The sequence below is a fragment of the Pristiophorus japonicus genome, chromosome 21, assembly GCF_044704955.1.
Source record: "Pristiophorus japonicus isolate sPriJap1 chromosome 21, sPriJap1.hap1, whole genome shotgun sequence".
Classification (NCBI taxonomy): Eukaryota; Metazoa; Chordata; class Chondrichthyes; family Pristiophoridae; genus Pristiophorus; species Pristiophorus japonicus.
Window position 1 is genome coordinate 83867169 of NC_091997.1, and position 18450 is coordinate 83885618.

General features: G+C 41.3%; 1 protein-coding gene across 1 annotated transcript in view; it reads right to left on the minus strand.

Annotated features, from left to right (window-relative positions):
• Positions 1-6691: 6691 nt before the first annotated feature.
• The window catches only part of LOC139233563 (uncharacterized protein in mobD 3'region-like), a 46264-nt gene continuing 34505 nt past the window's right edge, over positions 6692-18450 (minus strand). Inside the window, exons 3-4 of the mRNA XM_070863965.1 lie at positions 10146-10388; positions 6692-6944 (exon numbers count right to left, since the gene is read on the minus strand). Coding sequence (XP_070720066.1) covers positions 6692-6944; positions 10146-10388 — 496 coding nt within the window. The remainder of the gene's footprint in view (positions 6945-10145; positions 10389-18450) is intronic.

Genomic DNA, 18450 nt, shown 5'->3' on the forward strand with positions numbered 1-18450 from the left:
TCAATTCAATCTCAGTCAATTCATCCTCAGTCAATTCACTCTCAGTCAATTCACTCTCAGTCAATTCAATCTCAGTTAATTCACTCTCAGCCAATTCACTCTCAGTCAATTCACCCTCAGTCAATTCATCCTCAGTCAATTCACTCTCAGTCAATTCACTCTCAGTCAATTCACCCTCAGTCAATTCACTCTCAGTCAATTCAATCTCAGTTAATTCACTCTCAGCCAATTCAATCTCAGTCAATTCACCCTCAGACAATTGACCCTCAGTCAATTCACCCTCAGTCAATTCAATCTCAGTCAATTCTCTCTCAGTCAATTCTCCCACAGTCAATTCAATCTCAGTCAATTCACTCTCAGTCAAATCACTCGCAGTCAATTCACACTCAGTCAATTCACCCTCAGTCAATTCACTCTCAGTCAATTCACCCTCAGTCAATTGACCCTCAGTCAATTCACCCTCAGTCAATTCAATCTCAGTCAATTCTCTCTCAGTTAATTCACTCTCAGCCAATTCAATCTCAGTCAATTCACTCTCAGTCAATTCACTCTCAGTCAATTCAATCTCAGTTAATTCACTCTCAGCCAATTCACTCTCAGTCAATTCACCCTCAGTCAATTCAATCTCAGTCAATTCTCTCTCAGTTAATTCACTCTCAGTCAATTCAATCTCAGTCAATTCACCCTCAGTCAATTCACTCTCAGTCAATTCACCGTCAGTCAATTCACCCTCAAACAAGACACTCTCAGTCAATTACTATCAGTCAATTCACCCTCTGTCAATTCAGCCTCAATCAATTCACTCTTAGACAATTCACTCTCAGTCAATTCGCCCTCAGTTAATTCACCCTCAGTCATTTCACCCTCAGTCAATTCACTCTCATTCAATTCACCCTCAGTCAATTCACCCTCAGTCAATTCACCCTCAGTCAATTCACTCTCAGTCAATTCAGCCTCAGTCAATTCACCATCAGTCAATTCACTCTCAGTAAATTTACCCTAGTCAATTCACTCTCATTCAATTCACCCTCAGTCAATTCACTCTCATTCAATTCATCCTCAGTCAATTCATCCTCAGTCAATTCACCCTCAGTCAATTCACTCCCAGTCAATTCACCCTCAGTCAATTCCCCTGAGTCAATTCATCATCAGTCAATTCACTCTCAGTAAATTTACCCTCAGTCAATTCACTCTCAGTCAATTCACCCTGAGTCAATTCATCCTCAGTCAATTCACCCTCAGACAATTGACTCTCATTCAATTCACCCTGAGTCAATTCACCCTCAGTCAATTCACCCTCAGTCAATTCACTCTTAGTCAATTCACCCTGAGATAATTCACACTCAGTAATTTAATTCTCAGTCAATGCACCCTCAGTCAATTAACTCTCAGTCAATTCACCCTCAGTCAATTCACTCTCAGTCAATTCACTCTCGGTCAATTCACTCTCAGTCAATTCACTCTCGGTCAATTCACCCTCGGTCAATTCACTCTCAGTCAATTAACTCTCAGTCAATTCACCCTCAGTCAATTCACGCTCAGTCAATTCACTCTCGGTCAATTCACCCTCAGTCAATTCACCCTCAATCAATTCACCCTCAGTCAATTCACTCTCAGTCAATTCACTCTCGGTCAATTCACCCTCAGTCAATTCCCACTTCAGTAAATTCACGCTCAGGTAATTCACCCTCAATCAATTCATCCTCAGACAATTCACTCTCACTCAATTCACCCTCAGTCAATTCACTCTCGGTTAATTCACTCTCGGTCAATTCACTGTCAGTCAATTCACCGTCAGTTAATTCACCATCAGTAAATTCAATCTCAGCCATTTCAATCTCAGCCAATTCACCCTCAGTCAATTCAATCTCAGCCAATTCACCCTCAGTCAAATCACTCGCAGTCAATTCACACTCAGTCAATTCACCCTCAGTCAATTCACTCTCAGTCAATTCACCCTCAGTCAATTCACCCTCAGTCAATTCACTCTCAGTCAATTCACCCTCAGTCAATTCACTCTCAGAAAATTGATCCTCAGTCAATTCACCCTCAGTCAATTCACCGTCAGTCAATTCACCCTCAAACAAGAAACTCTCAGTCAATTACTTTCAGTCAATTCACACTCAGTCAATTCAGCCTCAATCAATTCACTCTTAGACAATTCACTCTCAGTCAATTCGCACTCAGTTAATTCACCCTCAGTCATTCCACCCTCAGTCAATTCACTCTCATTCAATTCACCCTCAGTCAATTCACCCTCAGTCAATTCACCCTCAGTCAATTCACTCTCATTCAATTCATCCTCAGTCAATTCACCCTCAGTCAATTCACCCTCAGTCAATTCAGCCTCAGTCAATTCACCATCAGTCAATTCACTCTCAGTAAATTTACCCTAGTCAATTCACTCCCAGTCAATTCACCCTCAGTCAATTCCCCTGAGTCAATTCATCATCAGTCAATTCACTCTCAGTAAATTTACCCTCAGTCAATTCACTCTCAGTCAATTCACCCTGAGTCAATTCATCCTCAGTCAATTCACCCTCAGACAATTGACTCTCATTCAATTCACCCTGAGTCAATTCACCCTCAGTCAATTCACCCTCAGTCAATTCACTCTTAGTCAATTCACCCTGAGATAATTCACACTCAGTAATTTAATTCTCATTCAATGCACCCTCAGTCAATTCACTCTCAGTCAATTCACTCTCAGTCAATTCAATCTCAGTCAACTCACTCTCAGCCAATTCACTCTCAGCCAATTCACTCTCCGTCAATTCACCATCAGTCAATTCAATCTCAGTCAATTCATCCTCAGTCAATTCACTCTCAGCCAATTCACTCTCAGTCAATTCACCCTCAGTCAATTCAATCTCAGTCAATTCATCCTCAGTCAATTCACTCTCAGTCAATTCACTCTCAGTCAATTCAATCTCAGTTAATTCACTCTCAGCCAATTCACTCTCAGTCAATTCACCCTCAGTCAATTCACCATCAGTCAATTCAATCTCAGTCAATTCTTCCTCAGTCAATTCACTCTCAGTCAATTCACTCTCAGTCAATTCAATCTCAGTTAATTCACTCTCAGCCAATTCACTCTCAGTCAATTCACCCTCAGTCAGTTCATCCTCAGTCAATTCACTCTCAGTCAATTCACTCTCAGTCAATTCACCCTCAGTCAATTCACTCTCAGTCAATTCAATCTCAGTTAATTCACTCTCAGCCAATTCAATCTCAGTCAATTCACCCTCAGACAATTGACCCTCAGTCAATTCACCCTCAGTCAATTCAATCTCAGTCAATTCTCTCTCAGTCAATTCTCCCACAGTCAGTTCAATCTCAGTCAATTCACCCTCAGTCAAATCACTCGCAGTCAATTCACACTCAGTCAATTCACCCTCAGTCAATTCACTCTCAGTCAATTCACCCTCAGTCAATTGACCCTCAGTCAATTCACCCTCAGTCAATTCAATCTCAGTCAATTCTCTCTCGGTTAATTCACTCTCAGCCAATTCAATCTCAGTCAATTCACTCTCAGTCAATTCACTCTCAGTCAATTCAATCTCAGTTAATTCACTCTCAGCCAATTCACTCTCAGTCAATTCACCCTCAGTCAATTCAATCTCAGTCAATTCTCTCTCAGTTAATTCACTCTCAGTCAATTCAATCTCAGTCAATTCACCCTCAGTCAATTCACTCTCAGTCAATTCACCGTCAGTCAATTCACTCTCAGAAAATTGATCCTCAGTCAATTCACCCTCAGTCAATTCACCCTCAGTCAATTCAGCGTCAATCAATTCACTCTTAGACAATTCACTCTCAGTCAATTCGCCCTCAGTTAATTCACCCTCAGTCATTCCACCCTCAGTCAATTCACTCTCATTCAATTCACCCTCAGTCAATTCACCCTCAGTCAATTCACCCTCAGTCAATTCACTCTCAGTCAATTCAGCCTCAGTCAATTCACCATCAGTCAATTCACTCTCAGTAAATTTACCCTAGTCAATTCACTCTCATTCAATTCACCCTCAGTCAATTCACTCTCATTCAATTCATCCTCAGTCAATTCATCCTCAGTCAATTCACCCTCAGTCAATTCACTCCCAGTCAATTCACCCTCAGTCAATTCCCCTGAGTCAATTCATCATCAGTCAATTCACTCTCAGTAAATTTACCCTCAGTCAATTCACTCTCAGTCAATTCACCCTGAGTCAATTCATCCTCAGTCAATTCACCCTCAGACAATTGACTCTCATTCAATTCACCCTGAGTCAATTCACCCTCAGTCAATTCACCCTCAGTCAATTCACTCTTAGTCAATTCACCCTGAGATAATTCACACTCAGTAATTTAATTCTCATTCAATGCACCCTCAGTCAATTCACTCTCAGTCAATTCACTCTCAGTCAATTCAATCTCAGTCAACTCACTCTCAGCCAATTCACTCTCAGCCAATTCACTCTCCGTCAATTCACCCTCAGTCAATTCAATCTCAGTCAATTCATCCTCAGTCAATTCACTCTCAGTCAATTCACTCTCAGTCAATTCAATCTCAGTTAATTCACTCTCAGCCAATTCACTCTCAGTCAATTCACCCTCAGTCAATTCACCATCAGTCAATTCAATCTCAGTCAATTCATCCTCAGTCAATTCACTCTCAGTCAATTCACTCTCAGTCAATTCAATCTCAGTTAATTCACTCTCAGCCAATTCACTCTCAGTCAATTCACCCTCAGTCAATTCATCCTCAGTCAATTCACTCTCAGTCAATTCACTCTCAGTCAATTCACCCTCAGTCAATTCACTCTCAGTCAATTCAATCTCAGTTAATTCACTCTCAGCCAATTCAATCTCAGTCAATTCACCCTCAGACAATTGACCCTCAGTCAATTCACCCTCAGTCAATTCAATCTCAGTCAATTCTCTCTCAGTCAATTCTCCCACAGTCAATTCAATCTCAGTCAATTCACCCTCAGTCAAATCACTCGCAGTCAATTCACACTCAGTCAATTCACCCTCAGTCAATTCACTCTCAGTCAATTCACCCTCAGTCAATTGACCCTCAGTCAATTCACCCTCAGTCAATTCAATCTCAGTCAATTCTCTCTCAGTTAATTCACTCTCAGCCAATTCAATCTCAGTCAATTCACTCTCAGTCAATTCACTCTCAGTCAATTCAATCTCAGTTAATTCACTCTCAGCCAATTCACTCTCAGTCAATTCACCCTCAGTCAATTCAATCTCAGTCAATTCTCTCTCAGTTAATTCACTCTCAGTCAATTCAATCTCAGTCAATTCACCCTCAGTCAATTCACTCTCAGTCAATTCACCGTCAGTCAATTCACTCTCAGAAAATTGATCCTCAGTCAATTCACCCTCAGTCAATTCACCCTCAGTCAATTCAGCGTCAATCAATTCACTCTTAGACAATTCACTCTCAGTCAATTCTCCCTCAGTCAATTCACCCTCAGTCAATTCACTCTCAGTCAATTCACCCTCAGTCAATTGACCCTCAGTCAATTCACCCTCAGTCAATTCAATCTCAGTCAATTCTCTCTCAGTTAATTCACTCTCAGCCAATTCAATCTCAGTCAATTCACTCTCAGTCAATTCACTCTCAGTCAATTCAATCTCAGTTAATTCACTCTCAGCCAATTCACTCTCAGTCAATTCACCCTCAGTCAATTCAATCTCAGTCAATTCTCTCTCAGTTAATTCACTCTCAGTCAATTCAATCTCAGTCAATTCACCCTCAGTCAATTCACTCTCAGTCAATTCACCCTCAAACAAGACACTCTCAGTCAATTACTATCAGTCAATTCACCCTCTGTCAATTCAGCCTCAATCAATTCACTCTTAGACAATTCACTCTCAGTCAATTCGCCCTCAGTTAATTCACCCTCAGTCATTTCACCCTCAGTCAATTCACTCTCATTCAATTCACCCTCAGTCAATTCACCCTCAGTCAATTCACCCTCAGTCAATTCACTCTCAGTCAATTCAGCCTCAGTCAATTCACCATCAGTCAATTCACTCTCAGTAAATTTACCCTAGTCAATTCACTCTCATTCAATTCACCCTCAGTCAATTCACTCTCATTCAATTCATCCTCAGTCAATTCATCCTCAGTCAATTCACCCTCAGTCAATTCACTCCCAGTCAATTCACCCTCAGTCAATTCCCCTGAGTCAATTCATCATCAGTCAATTCACTCTCAGTAAATTTACCCTCAGTCAATTCACTCTCAGTCAATTCACCCTGAGTCAATTCATCCTCAGTCAATTCACCCTCAGACAATTGACTCTCATTCAATTCACCCTGAGTCAATTCACCCTCAGTCAATTCACCCTCAGTCAATTCACTCTTAGTCAATTCACCCTGAGATAATTCACACTCAGTAATTTAATTCTCAGTCAATGCACCCTCAGTCAATTAACTCTCAGTCAATTCACCCTCAGTCAATTCACTCTCAGTCAATTCACTCTCGGTCAATTCACTCTCAGTCAATTCACTCTCGGTCAATTCACCCTCAGTCAATTCACTCTCAGTCAATTAACTCTCAGTCAATTCACCCTCAGTCAATTCACGCTCAGTCAATTCACTCTCGGTCAATTCACCCTCAGTCAATTCACCCTCAATCAATTCACCCTCAGTCAATTCACTCTCAGTCAATTCACTCTCGGTCAATTCACCCTCAGTCAATTCCCACTTCAGTAAATTCACGCTCAGGTAATTCACCCTCAATCAATTCATCCTCAGACAATTCACTCTCACTCAATTCACCCTCAGTCAATTCACTCTCGGTTAATTCACTCTCGGTCAATTCACTGTCAGTCAATTCACCGTCAGTTAATTCACCATCAGTAAATTCAATCTCAGCCATTTCAATCTCAGCCAATTCACCCTCAGTCAATTCAATCTCAGCCAATTCACCCTCAGTCAAATCACTCGCAGTCAATTCACACTCAGTCAATTCACCCTCAGTCAATTCACTCTCAGTCAATTCACCCTCAGTCAATTCACCCTCAGTCAATTCACTCTCAGTCAATTCACCCTCAGTCAATTCACTCTCAGAAAATTGATCCTCAGTCAATTCACCCTCAGTCAATTCACCGTCAGTCAATTCACCCTCAAACAAGAAACTCTCAGTCAATTACTTTCAGTCAATTCACACTCAGTCAATTCAGCCTCAATCAATTCACTCTTAGACAATTCACTCTCAGTCAATTCGCACTCAGTTAATTCACCCTCAGTCATTCCACCCTCAGTCAATTCACTCTCATTCAATTCACCCTCAGTCAATTCACCCTCAGTCAATTCACCCTCAGTCAATTCACTCTCATTCAATTCATCCTCAGTCAATTCACCCTCAGTCAATTCACCCTCAGTCAATTCAGCCTCAGTCAATTCACCATCAGTCAATTCACTCTCAGTAAATTTACCCTAGTCAATTCACTCCCAGTCAATTCACCCTCAGTCAATTCCCCTGAGTCAATTCATCATCAGTCAATTCACTCTCAGTAAATTTACCCTCAGTCAATTCACTCTCAGTCAATTCACCCTGAGTCAATTCATCCTCAGTCAATTCACCCTCAGACAATTGACTCTCATTCAATTCACCCTGAGTCAATTCACCCTCAGTCAATTCACCCTCAGTCAATTCACTCTTAGTCAATTCACCCTGAGATAATTCACACTCAGTAATTTAATTCTCATTCAATGCACCCTCAGTCAATTCACTCTCAGTCAATTCACTCTCAGTCAATTCAATCTCAGTCAACTCACTCTCAGCCAATTCACTCTCAGCCAATTCACTCTCCGTCAATTCACCATCAGTCAATTCAATCTCAGTCAATTCATCCTCAGTCAATTCACTCTCAGCCAATTCACTCTCAGTCAATTCACCCTCAGTCAATTCAATCTCAGTCAATTCATCCTCAGTCAATTCACTCTCAGTCAATTCACTCTCAGTCAATTCAATCTCAGTTAATTCACTCTCAGCCAATTCACTCTCAGTCAATTCACCCTCAGTCAATTCACCATCAGTCAATTCAATCTCAGTCAATTCATCCTCAGTCAATTCACTCTCAGTCAATTCAATCTCAGTCAATTCAATCTCAGTTAATTCACTCTCAGCCAATTCACTCTCAGTCAATTCACCCTCAGTCAATTCATCCTCAGTCAATTCACTCTCAGTCAATTCACTCTCAGTCAATTCACCCTCAGTCAATTCACTCTCAGTCAATTCAATCTCAGTTAATTCACTCTCAGCCAATTCAATCTCAGTCAATTCACCCTCAGACAATTGACCCTCAGTCAATTCACCCTCAGTCAATTCAATCTCAGTCAATTCTCTCTCAGTCAATTCTCCCACAGTCAATTCAATCTCAGTCAATTCACCCTCAGTCAAATCACTCGCAGTCAATTCACACTCAGTCAATTCACCCTCAGTCAATTCACTCTCAGTCAATTCACCCTCAGTCAATTGACCCTCAGTCAATTCACCCTCAGTCAATTCAATCTCAGTCAATTCTCTCTCGGTTAATTCACTCTCAGCCAATTCAATCTCAGTCAATTCACTCTCAGTCAATTCACTCTCAGTCAATTCAATCTCAGTTAATTCACTCTCAGCCAATTCACTCTCAGTCAATTCACCCTCAGTCAATTCAATCTCAGTCAATTCTCTCTCAGTTAATTCACTCTCAGTCAATTCAATCTCAGTCAATTCACCCTCAGTCAATTCACTCTCAGTCAATTCACCGTCAGTCAATTCACTCTCAGAAAATTGATCCTCAGTCAATTCACCCTCAGTCAATTCACCCTCAGTCAATTCAGCGTCAATCAATTCACTCTTAGACAATTCACTCTCAGTCAATTCGCCCTCAGTTAATTCACCCTCAGTCATTCCACCCTCAGTCAATTCACTCTCATTCAATTCACCCTCAGTCAATTCACCCTCAGTCAATTCACCCTCAGTCAATTCACTCTCAGTCAATTCAGCCTCAGTCAATTCACCATCAGTCAATTCACTCTCAGTAAATTTACCCTAGTCAATTCACTCTCATTCAATTCACCCTCAGTCAATTCACTCTCATTCAATTCATCCTCAGTCAATTCATCCTCAGTCAATTCACCCTCAGTCAATTCACTCCCAGTCAATTCACCCTCAGTCAATTCCCCTGAGTCAATTCATCATCAGTCAATTCACTCTCAGTAAATTTACCCTCAGTCAATTCACTCTCAGTCAATTCACCCTGAGTCAATTCATCCTCAGTCAATTCACCCTCAGACAATTGACTCTCATTCAATTCACCCTGAGTCAATTCACCCTCAGTCAATTCACCCTCAGTCAATTCACTCTTAGTCAATTCACCCTGAGATAATTCACACTCAGTAATTTAATTCTCAGTCAATGCACCCTCAGTCAATTAACTCTCAGTCAATTCACCCTCAGTCAATTCACTCTCAGTCAATTCACTCTCGGTCAATTCACTCTCAGTCAATTCACTCTCGGTCAATTCACCCTCAGTCAATTCACTCTCAGTCAATTAACTCTCAGTCAATTCACCCTCAGTCAATTCACGCTCAGTCAATTCACTCTCGGTCAATTCACCCTCAGTCAATTCACCCTCAATCAATTCACCCTCAGTCAATTCACTCTCAGTCAATTCACTCTCGGTCAATTCACCCTCAGTCAATTCCCACTTCAGTAAATTCACGCTCAGGTAATTCACCCTCAATCAATTCATCCTCAGACAATTCACTCTCACTCAATTCACCCTCAGTCAATTCACTCTCGGTTAATTCACTCTCGGTCAATTCACCCTCAGTCAATTCCCACTTCAGTAAATTCACCCTCAGTTAATTCACTCTCAGTAAATTCACCCACAGACAATTCAGCATGTGCCAATTCACCCTCAGTCAATTCAGCACCATTCAATTGACACTCAGTCAATTCACCCTCAGTGAAATCACCCTCAGTCAATTCACTGTCAGTCAATTCACCCTCAGTCAATTCACCCTCAGTCAATTCAATCTCAGTTAATTCACTCTCAGCCAATTCACTCTCAGTCAATTCACCCTCAGTCAATTCACTCGCAGTCAATTCACCCTCAGTCAATTCACCCCCATTCAATTCACTCTCTGACAATTCACTGTCTGACAATTCACTCTCGGTCAATTCACTGTCAGTCAATTCACCGTCAGTTAATTCACCATCAGTAAATTCAATCTCAGCCAATTCACCCTCAGTCAATTCAATCTCAGTCAATTCACGCTCAGACAATTGACCCTCAGTCAATTCACCCTCAGTCAATTCAATCTCAGTCAATTCTCTCTCAGTCAATTCACTCTCAGTCAATTCACCAACAGACAATTGACACTCATCAATTCTCCCAAAGTCAATTCAAACTCAGTCAATTCACCCTCAGTCAATTCACCCTCAGTCAAATCACTCGCAGTCAATTCTCCCTCAGTCAATTCTCCCACAGTCAATTCAATCTCAGTCAATTCACCCTCAGTCAAATCACTCGCAGTCAATTCACACTCAGTCAATTCACCCTCAGTCAATTCACTCTCAGTCAATTCACCCTCAGTCAATTCACCCTCAGTCAATTCACTCTCAGTCAATTCACCCTCAGTCAATTCACTCTCAGAAAATTGATCCTCAGTCAATTCACCCTCAGTCAATTCACCGTCAGTCAATTCACCCTCAAACAAGAAACTCTCAGTCAATTACTTTCAGTCAATTCACCCTCAGTCAATTCAGCCTCAATCAATTCACTCTTAGACAATTCACTCTCAGTCAATTCGCCCTCAGTTAATTCACCCTCAGTCATTCCACCCTCAGTCAATTCACTCTCATTCAATTCACCCTCAGTCAATTCACCCTCAGTCAATTCACCCTCAGTCAATTCACTCTCATTCAATTCATCCTCAGTCAATTCACCCTCAGTCAATTCACCCTCAGTCAATTCAGCCTCAGTCAATTCACCATCAGTCAATTCACTCTCAGTAAATTTACCCTAGTCAATTCACTCCCAGTCAATTCACCCTCAGTCAATTCCCCTGAGTCAATTCATCATCAGTCAATTCACTCTCAGTAAATTTACCCTCAGTCAATTCACTCTCAGTCAATTCACCCTGAGTCAATTCATCCTCAGTCAATTCACCCTCAGACAATTGACTCTCATTCAATTCACCCTGAGTCAATTCACCCTCAGTCAATTCACCCTCAGTCAATTCACTCTTAGTCAATTCACCCTGAGATAATTCACACTCAGTAATTTAATTCTCATTCAATGCACACTCAGTCAATTCACTCTCAGTCAATTCACTCTCAGTCAATTCAATCTCAGTCAACTCACTCTCAGCCAATTCACTCTCAGCCAATTCACTCTCCGTCAATTCACCATCATTCAATTCAATCTCAGTCAATTCATCCTCAGTCAATTCACTCTCAGCCAATTCACTCTCAGTCAATTCACCCTCAGTCAATTCACTCTCAGTCAATTCAATCTCAGTTAATTCACTCTCAGCCAATTCACTCTCAGTCAATTCACCCTCAGTCAATTCAATCTCCGTCAATTCTCTCTCAGTCAATTCAATCTCAGCCAATTCAATCTCAGTCAATTCACCCTCAGACAATTGACCCTCAGTCAATTCACACTCAGTCAATTCAATCTCAGTCAATTCTCCCTCAGTCAATTCTCCCACAGTCAATTCCATCTCAGTCAATTCACCCTCAGTCAAATCACTCGCAGTCAATTCACACTCAGTCAATTCACCCTCAGTCAATTCACTCTCAGTCAATTCACCCTCAGTCAATTCACCCTCAGTCAATTCACTCTCAGTCAATTCACCCTCAGTCAATTCACTCTCAGAAAATTGATCCTCAGTAAATTCACCCTCAGTCAATTCACCGTCAGTCAATTCACCCTCAAACAAGAAACTCTCAGTCAATTACTTTCAGTCAATTCACACTCAGTCAATTCAGCCTCAATCAATTCACTCTTAGACAATTCACTCTCAGTCAATTCGCCCTCAGTTAATTCACCCTCAGTCATTCCACCCTCAGTCAATTCACTCTCATTCAATTCACCCTCAGTCAATTCACCCTCAGTCAATTCACCCTCAGTCAATTCACTCTCATTCAATTCATCCTCAGTCAATTCACCCTCAGTCAATTCACCCTCAGTCAATTCAGCCTCAGTCAATTCACCATCAGTCAATTCACTCTCAGTAAATTTACCCTCGTCAATTCACTCCCAGTCAATTCACCCTCAGTCAATTCCCCTGAGTCAATTCATCATCAGTCAATTCACTCTCAGTAAATTTACCCTCAGTCAATTCACTCTCAGTCAATTCACCCTGAGTCAATTCATCCTCAGTCAATTCACCCTCAGACAATTGACTCTCATTCAATTCACCCTGAGTCAATTCACCCTCAGTCAATTCACCCTCAGTCAATTCACTCTTAGTCAATTCACCCTGAGATAATTCACACTCAGTAATTTAATTCTCATTCAATGCACCCTCAGTCAATTCACTCTCAGTCAATTCACTCTCAGTCAATTCACTCTCAGTCAATTCAATCTCAGTCAACTCACTCTCAGCCAATTCACTCTCAGCCAATTCACTCTCCGTCAATTCACCATCAGTCAATTCAATCTCAGTCAATTCATCCTCAGTCAATTCACTCTCAGCCAATTCACTCTCAGTCAATTCACCCTCAGTCAATTCAATCTCAGTCAATTCATCCTCAGTCAATTCACTCTCAGTCAATTCACTCTCAGTCAATTCAATCTCAGTTAATTCACTCTCAGCCAATTCACTCTCAGTCAATTCACCCTCAGTCAATTCACCATCAGTCAATTCAATCTCAGTCAATTCATCCTCAGTCAATTCACTCTCAGTCAATTCACTCTCAGTCAATTCAATCTCAGTTAATTCACTCTCAGCCAATTCACTCTCAGTCAATTCACCCTCAGTCAATTCATCCTCAGTCAATTCACTCTCAGTCAATTCACTCTCAGTCAATTCACCCTCAGTCAATTCACTCTCAGTCAATTCAATCTCAGTTAATTCACTCTCAGCCAATTCAATCTCAGTCAATTCACCCTCAGACAATTGACCCTCAGTCAATTCACCCTCAGTCAATTCAATCTCAGTCAATTCTCTCTCAGTCAATTCTCCCACAGTCAATTCAATCTCAGTCAATTCACCCTCAGTCAAATCACTCGCAGTCAATTAACACTCAGTCAATTCACCCTCAGTCAATTCACTCTCAGTCAATTCACCCTCAGTCAATTGACCCTCAGTCAATTCACCCTCAGTCAATTCAATCTCAGTCAATTCTCTCTCAGTTAATTCACTCTCAGCCAATTCAATCTCAGTCAATTCACTCTCAGTCAATTCACTCTCAGTCAATTCAATCTCAGTTAATTCACTCTCAGCCAATTCACTCTCAGTCAATTCACCCTCAGTCAATTCAATCTCAGTCAATTCTCTCTCAGTTAATTCACTCTCAGTCAATTCAATCTCAGTCAATTCACCCTCAGTCAATTCACTCTCAGTCAATTCACCGTCAGTCAATTCACCCTCAAACAAGACACTCTCAGTCAATTACTATCAGTCAATTCACCCTCTGTCAATTCAGCCTCAATCAATTCACTCTTAGACAATTCACTCTCAGTCATTTCGCCCTCAGTTAATTCACCCTCAGTCATTTCACCCTCAGTCAATTCACTCTCATTCAATTCACCCTCAGTCAATTCACCCTCAGTCAATTCACCCTCAGTCAATTCACTCTCAGTCAATTCAGCCTCAGTCAATTCACCATCAGTCAATTCACTCTCAGTAAATTTACCCTAGTCAATTCACTCTCATTCAATTCACCCTCAGTCAATTCACTCTCATTCAATTCATCCTCAGTCAATTCATCCTCAGTCAATTCACCCTCAGTCAATTCACTCCCAGTCAATTCACCCTCAGTCAATTCCCCTGAGTCAATTCATCATCAGTCAATTCACTCTCAGTAAATTTACCCTCAGTCAATTCACTCTCAGTCAATTCACCCTGAGTCAATTCATCCTCAGTCAATTCACCCTCAGACAATTGACTCTCATTCAATTCACCCTGAGTCAATTCACCCTCAGTCAATTCACCCTCAGTCAATTCACTCTTAGTCAATTCACCCTGAGATAATTCACACTCAGTAATTTAATTCTCAGTCAATGCACCCTCAGTCAATTAACTCTCAGTCAATTCACCCTCAGTCAATTCACTCTCAGTCAATTCACTCTCGGTCAATTCACTCTCAGTCAATTCACTCTCGGTCAATTCACCCTCAGTCAATTCACTCTCAGTCAATTAACTCTCAGTCAATTCACCCTCAGTCAATTCACGCTCAGTCAATTCACTCTCGGTCAATTCACCCTCAGTCAATTCACCCTCAATCAATTCACCCTCAGTCAATTCACTCTCAGTCAATTCACTCTCGGTCAATTCACCCTCAGTCAATTCCCACTTCAGTAAATTCACGCTCAGGTAATTCACCCTCAATCAATTCATCCTCAGACAATTCACTCTCACTCAATTCACCCTCAGTCAATTCACTCTCGGTTAATTCACTCTCGGTCAATTCACCCTCAGTCAATTCCCACTTCAGTAAATTCACCCTCAGTTAATTCACTCTCAGTAAATTCACCCACAGACAATTCAGCATGTGCCAATTCACGCTCAGTCAATTCAGCACCATTCAATTGACACTCAGTCAATTCACCCTCAGTGAAATCACCCTCAGTCAATTCACTGTCAGTCAATTCACCCTCAGTCAATTCACCCTCAGTCAATTCAATCTCAGTTAATTCACTCTCAGCCAATTCACTCTCAGTCAATTCACCCTCAGTCAATTCACTCGCAGTCAATTCACCCTCAGTCAATTCACCCCCATTCAATTCACTCTCTGACAATTCACTGTCTGACAATTCACTCTCGGTCAATTCACTGTCAGTCAATTCACCGTCAGTTAATTCACCATCAGTAAATTCAATCTCAGCCATTTCAATCTCAGCCAATTCACCCTCAGTCAATTCAATCTCAGCCAATTCACCCTCAGTCAAATCACTCGCAGTCAATTCACACTCAGTCAATTCACCCTCAGTCAATTCACTCTCAGTCAATTCACCCTCAGTCAATTCACCCTCAGTCAATTCACTCTCAGTCAATTCACCCTCAGTCAATTCACTCTCAGAAAATTGATCCTCAGTCAATTCACCCTCAGTCAATTCACCGTCAGTCAATTCACCCTCAAACAAGAAACTCTCAGTCAATTACTTTCAGTCAATTCACACTCAGTCAATTCAGCCTCAATCAATTCACTCTTAGACAATTCACTCTCAGTCAATTCGCACTCAGTTAATTCACCCTCAGTCATTCCACCCTCAGTCAATTCACTCTCATTCAATTCACCCTCAGTCAATTCACCCTCAGTCAATTCACCCTCAGTCAATTCACTCTCATTCAATTCATCCTCAGTCAATTCACCCTCAGTCAATTCACCCTCAGTCAATTCAGCCTCAGTCAATTCACCATCAGTCAATTCACTCTCAGTAAATTTACCCTAGTCAATTCACTCCCAGTCAATTCACCCTCAGTCAATTCCCCTGAGTCAATTCATCATCAGTCAATTCACTCTCAGTAAATTTACCCTCAGTCAATTCACTCTCAGTCAATTCACCCTGAGTCAATTCATCCTCAGTCAATTCACCCTCAGACAATTGACTCTCATTCAATTCACCCTGAGTCAATTCACCCTCAGTCAATTCACCCTCAGTCAATTCACTCTTAGTCAATTCACCCTGAGATAATTCACACTCAGTAATTTAATTCTCATTCAATGCACCCTCAGTCAATTCACTCTCAGTCAATTCACTCTCAGTCAATTCAATCTCAGTCAACTCACTCTCAGCCAATTCACTCTCAGCCAATTCACTCTCCGTCAATTCACCATCAGTCAATTCAATCTCAGTCAATTCATCCTCAGTCAATTCACTCTCAGCCAATTCACTCTCAGTCAATTCACCCTCAGTCAATTCAATCTCAGTCAATTCATCCTCAGTCAATTCACTCTCAGTCAATTCACTCTCAGTCAATTCAATCTCAGTTAATTCACTCTCAGCCAATTCACTCTCAGTCAATTCACCCTCAGTCAATTCACCATCAGTCAATTCAATCTCAGTCAATTCATCCTCAGTCAATTCACTCTCAGTCAATTCACCCTCAGTCAATTCAATCTCAGTCAATTCTCTCTCAGTCAATTCTCCCACAGTCAATTCAATCTCAGTCAATTCACCCTCAGTCAAATCACTCGCAGTCAATTCACACTCAGTCAATTCACCCTCAGTCAATTCACTCTCAGTCAATTCACCCTCAGTCAATTGACCCTCAGTCAATTCACCCTCAGTCAATTCAATCTCAGTCAATTCTCTCTCAGTTAATTCACTCTCAGCCAATTCAATCTCAGTCAATTCACTCTCAGTCAATTCACTCTCAGTCAATTCAATCTCAGTTAATTCACTCTCAGCCAATTCACTCTCAGTCAATTCACCCTCAGTCAATTCAATCTCAGTCAATTCTCTCTCAGTTAATTCACTCTCAGTCAATTCAATCTCAGTCAATTCACCCTCAGTCAATTCACTCTCAGTCAATTCACCGTCAGTCAATTCACTCTCAGAAAATTGATCCTCAGTCAATTCACCCTCAGTCAATTCACCGTCAGTCAATTCACCCTCAAACAAGACACTCTCAGTCAATTACTATCAGTCAATTCACCCTCAGTAAATTCAGCCTCAATCAATTCACTCTTAGACAATTCACTCTCAGTCAATTCGCCCTCAGTTAATTCACCCTCAGTCATTCCACCCTCAGTCAATTCACTCTCATTCAATTCACCCTCAGTCAATTCACCCTCAGTCAATTCACCCTCAGTCAATTCACTCTCAGTCAATTCAGCCTCAGTCAATTCACCATCAGTCAATTCACTCTCAGTAAATTTACCCTAGTCAATTCACTCTCATTCAATTCATCCTCAGTCAATTCATCCTCAGTCAATTCACCCTCAGTCAATTCACTCCCAGTCAATTCACCCTCAGTCAATTCCCCTGAGTCAATTCATCATCAGTCAATTCACTCTCAGTAAATTTGCCCTCAGTCAATTCACTCTCAGTCAATTCACCCTGAGTCAATTCATCCTCAGTCAATTCACCCTCAGACAATTGACTCTCATTCAATTCACCCTGAGTCAATTCACCCTCAGTCAATTCACCCTCAGTCAATTCACTCTTAGTCAATTCACCCTGAGATAATTCACACTCAGTAATTTAATTCTCAGTCAATGCACCCTCAGTCAATTAACTCTCAGTCAATTCACCCTCAGTCAATTCACTCTCAGTCAATTCACTCTCGGTCAATTCACTCTCAGTCAATTCACTCTCGGTCAATTCATCCTCAGTCAATTCACTCTCAGTCAATTAACTCTCAGTCAATTCACCCTCAGTCAATTCACGCTCAGTCAATTCACTCTCGGTCAATTCACCCTCAGTCAATTCACCCTCAATCAATTCACCCTCAGTCAATTCACTCTCAGTCAATTCACTCTCGGTCAATTCACTCTCAGTCAATTCCCACTTCAGTAAATTCACGCTCAGGTAATTCACCCTCAATCAATTCATCCTCAGACAATTCACTCTCACTCAATTCACCCTCAGTCAATTCACTCTCGGTTAATTCACTCTCGGTCAATTCACCCTCAGTCAATTCCCACTTCAGTAAATTCACCCTCAGTTAATTCACTCTCAGTAAATTCACCCACAGACAATTCAGATTGTGCCAATTCACCCTCAGTCAATTCAGCACCATTCAATTGACACTCAGTCAATTCACCCTCAGTGAAATCACCCTCAGTCAATTCACTGTCAGTCAATTCACCCTCAGTCAATTCACCCTCAGTCAATTCAATCTCAGTTAATTCACTCTCAGCCAATTCACTCTCAGTCAATTCACCCTCAGTCAATTCACTCGCAGTCAATTCACCCTCAGTCAATTCACCCCCATTCAATTCACTCTCTGACAATTCACTGTCTGACAATTCACTCTCGGTCAATTCACTGTCAGTCAATTCACCGTCAGTTAATTCACCATCAGTAAATTCAATCTCAGCCATTTCAATCTCAGCCAATTCACCCTCAGTCAATTCACTCTCAGCCAATTCACTCTCAGTCAATTCACCCTCAGTCAATTCAATCTCAGCCAATTCACCCTCAGTCAATTCAATCTCAGTCAATTCATCCTCAGTCAATTCTATCTCAGCCAATTCACCCTCAGTCAATTCAATCTCAGTCAATTCACGCTCAGACAATTGACCCTCAGTCAATTCACCCTCAGTCAATTCAA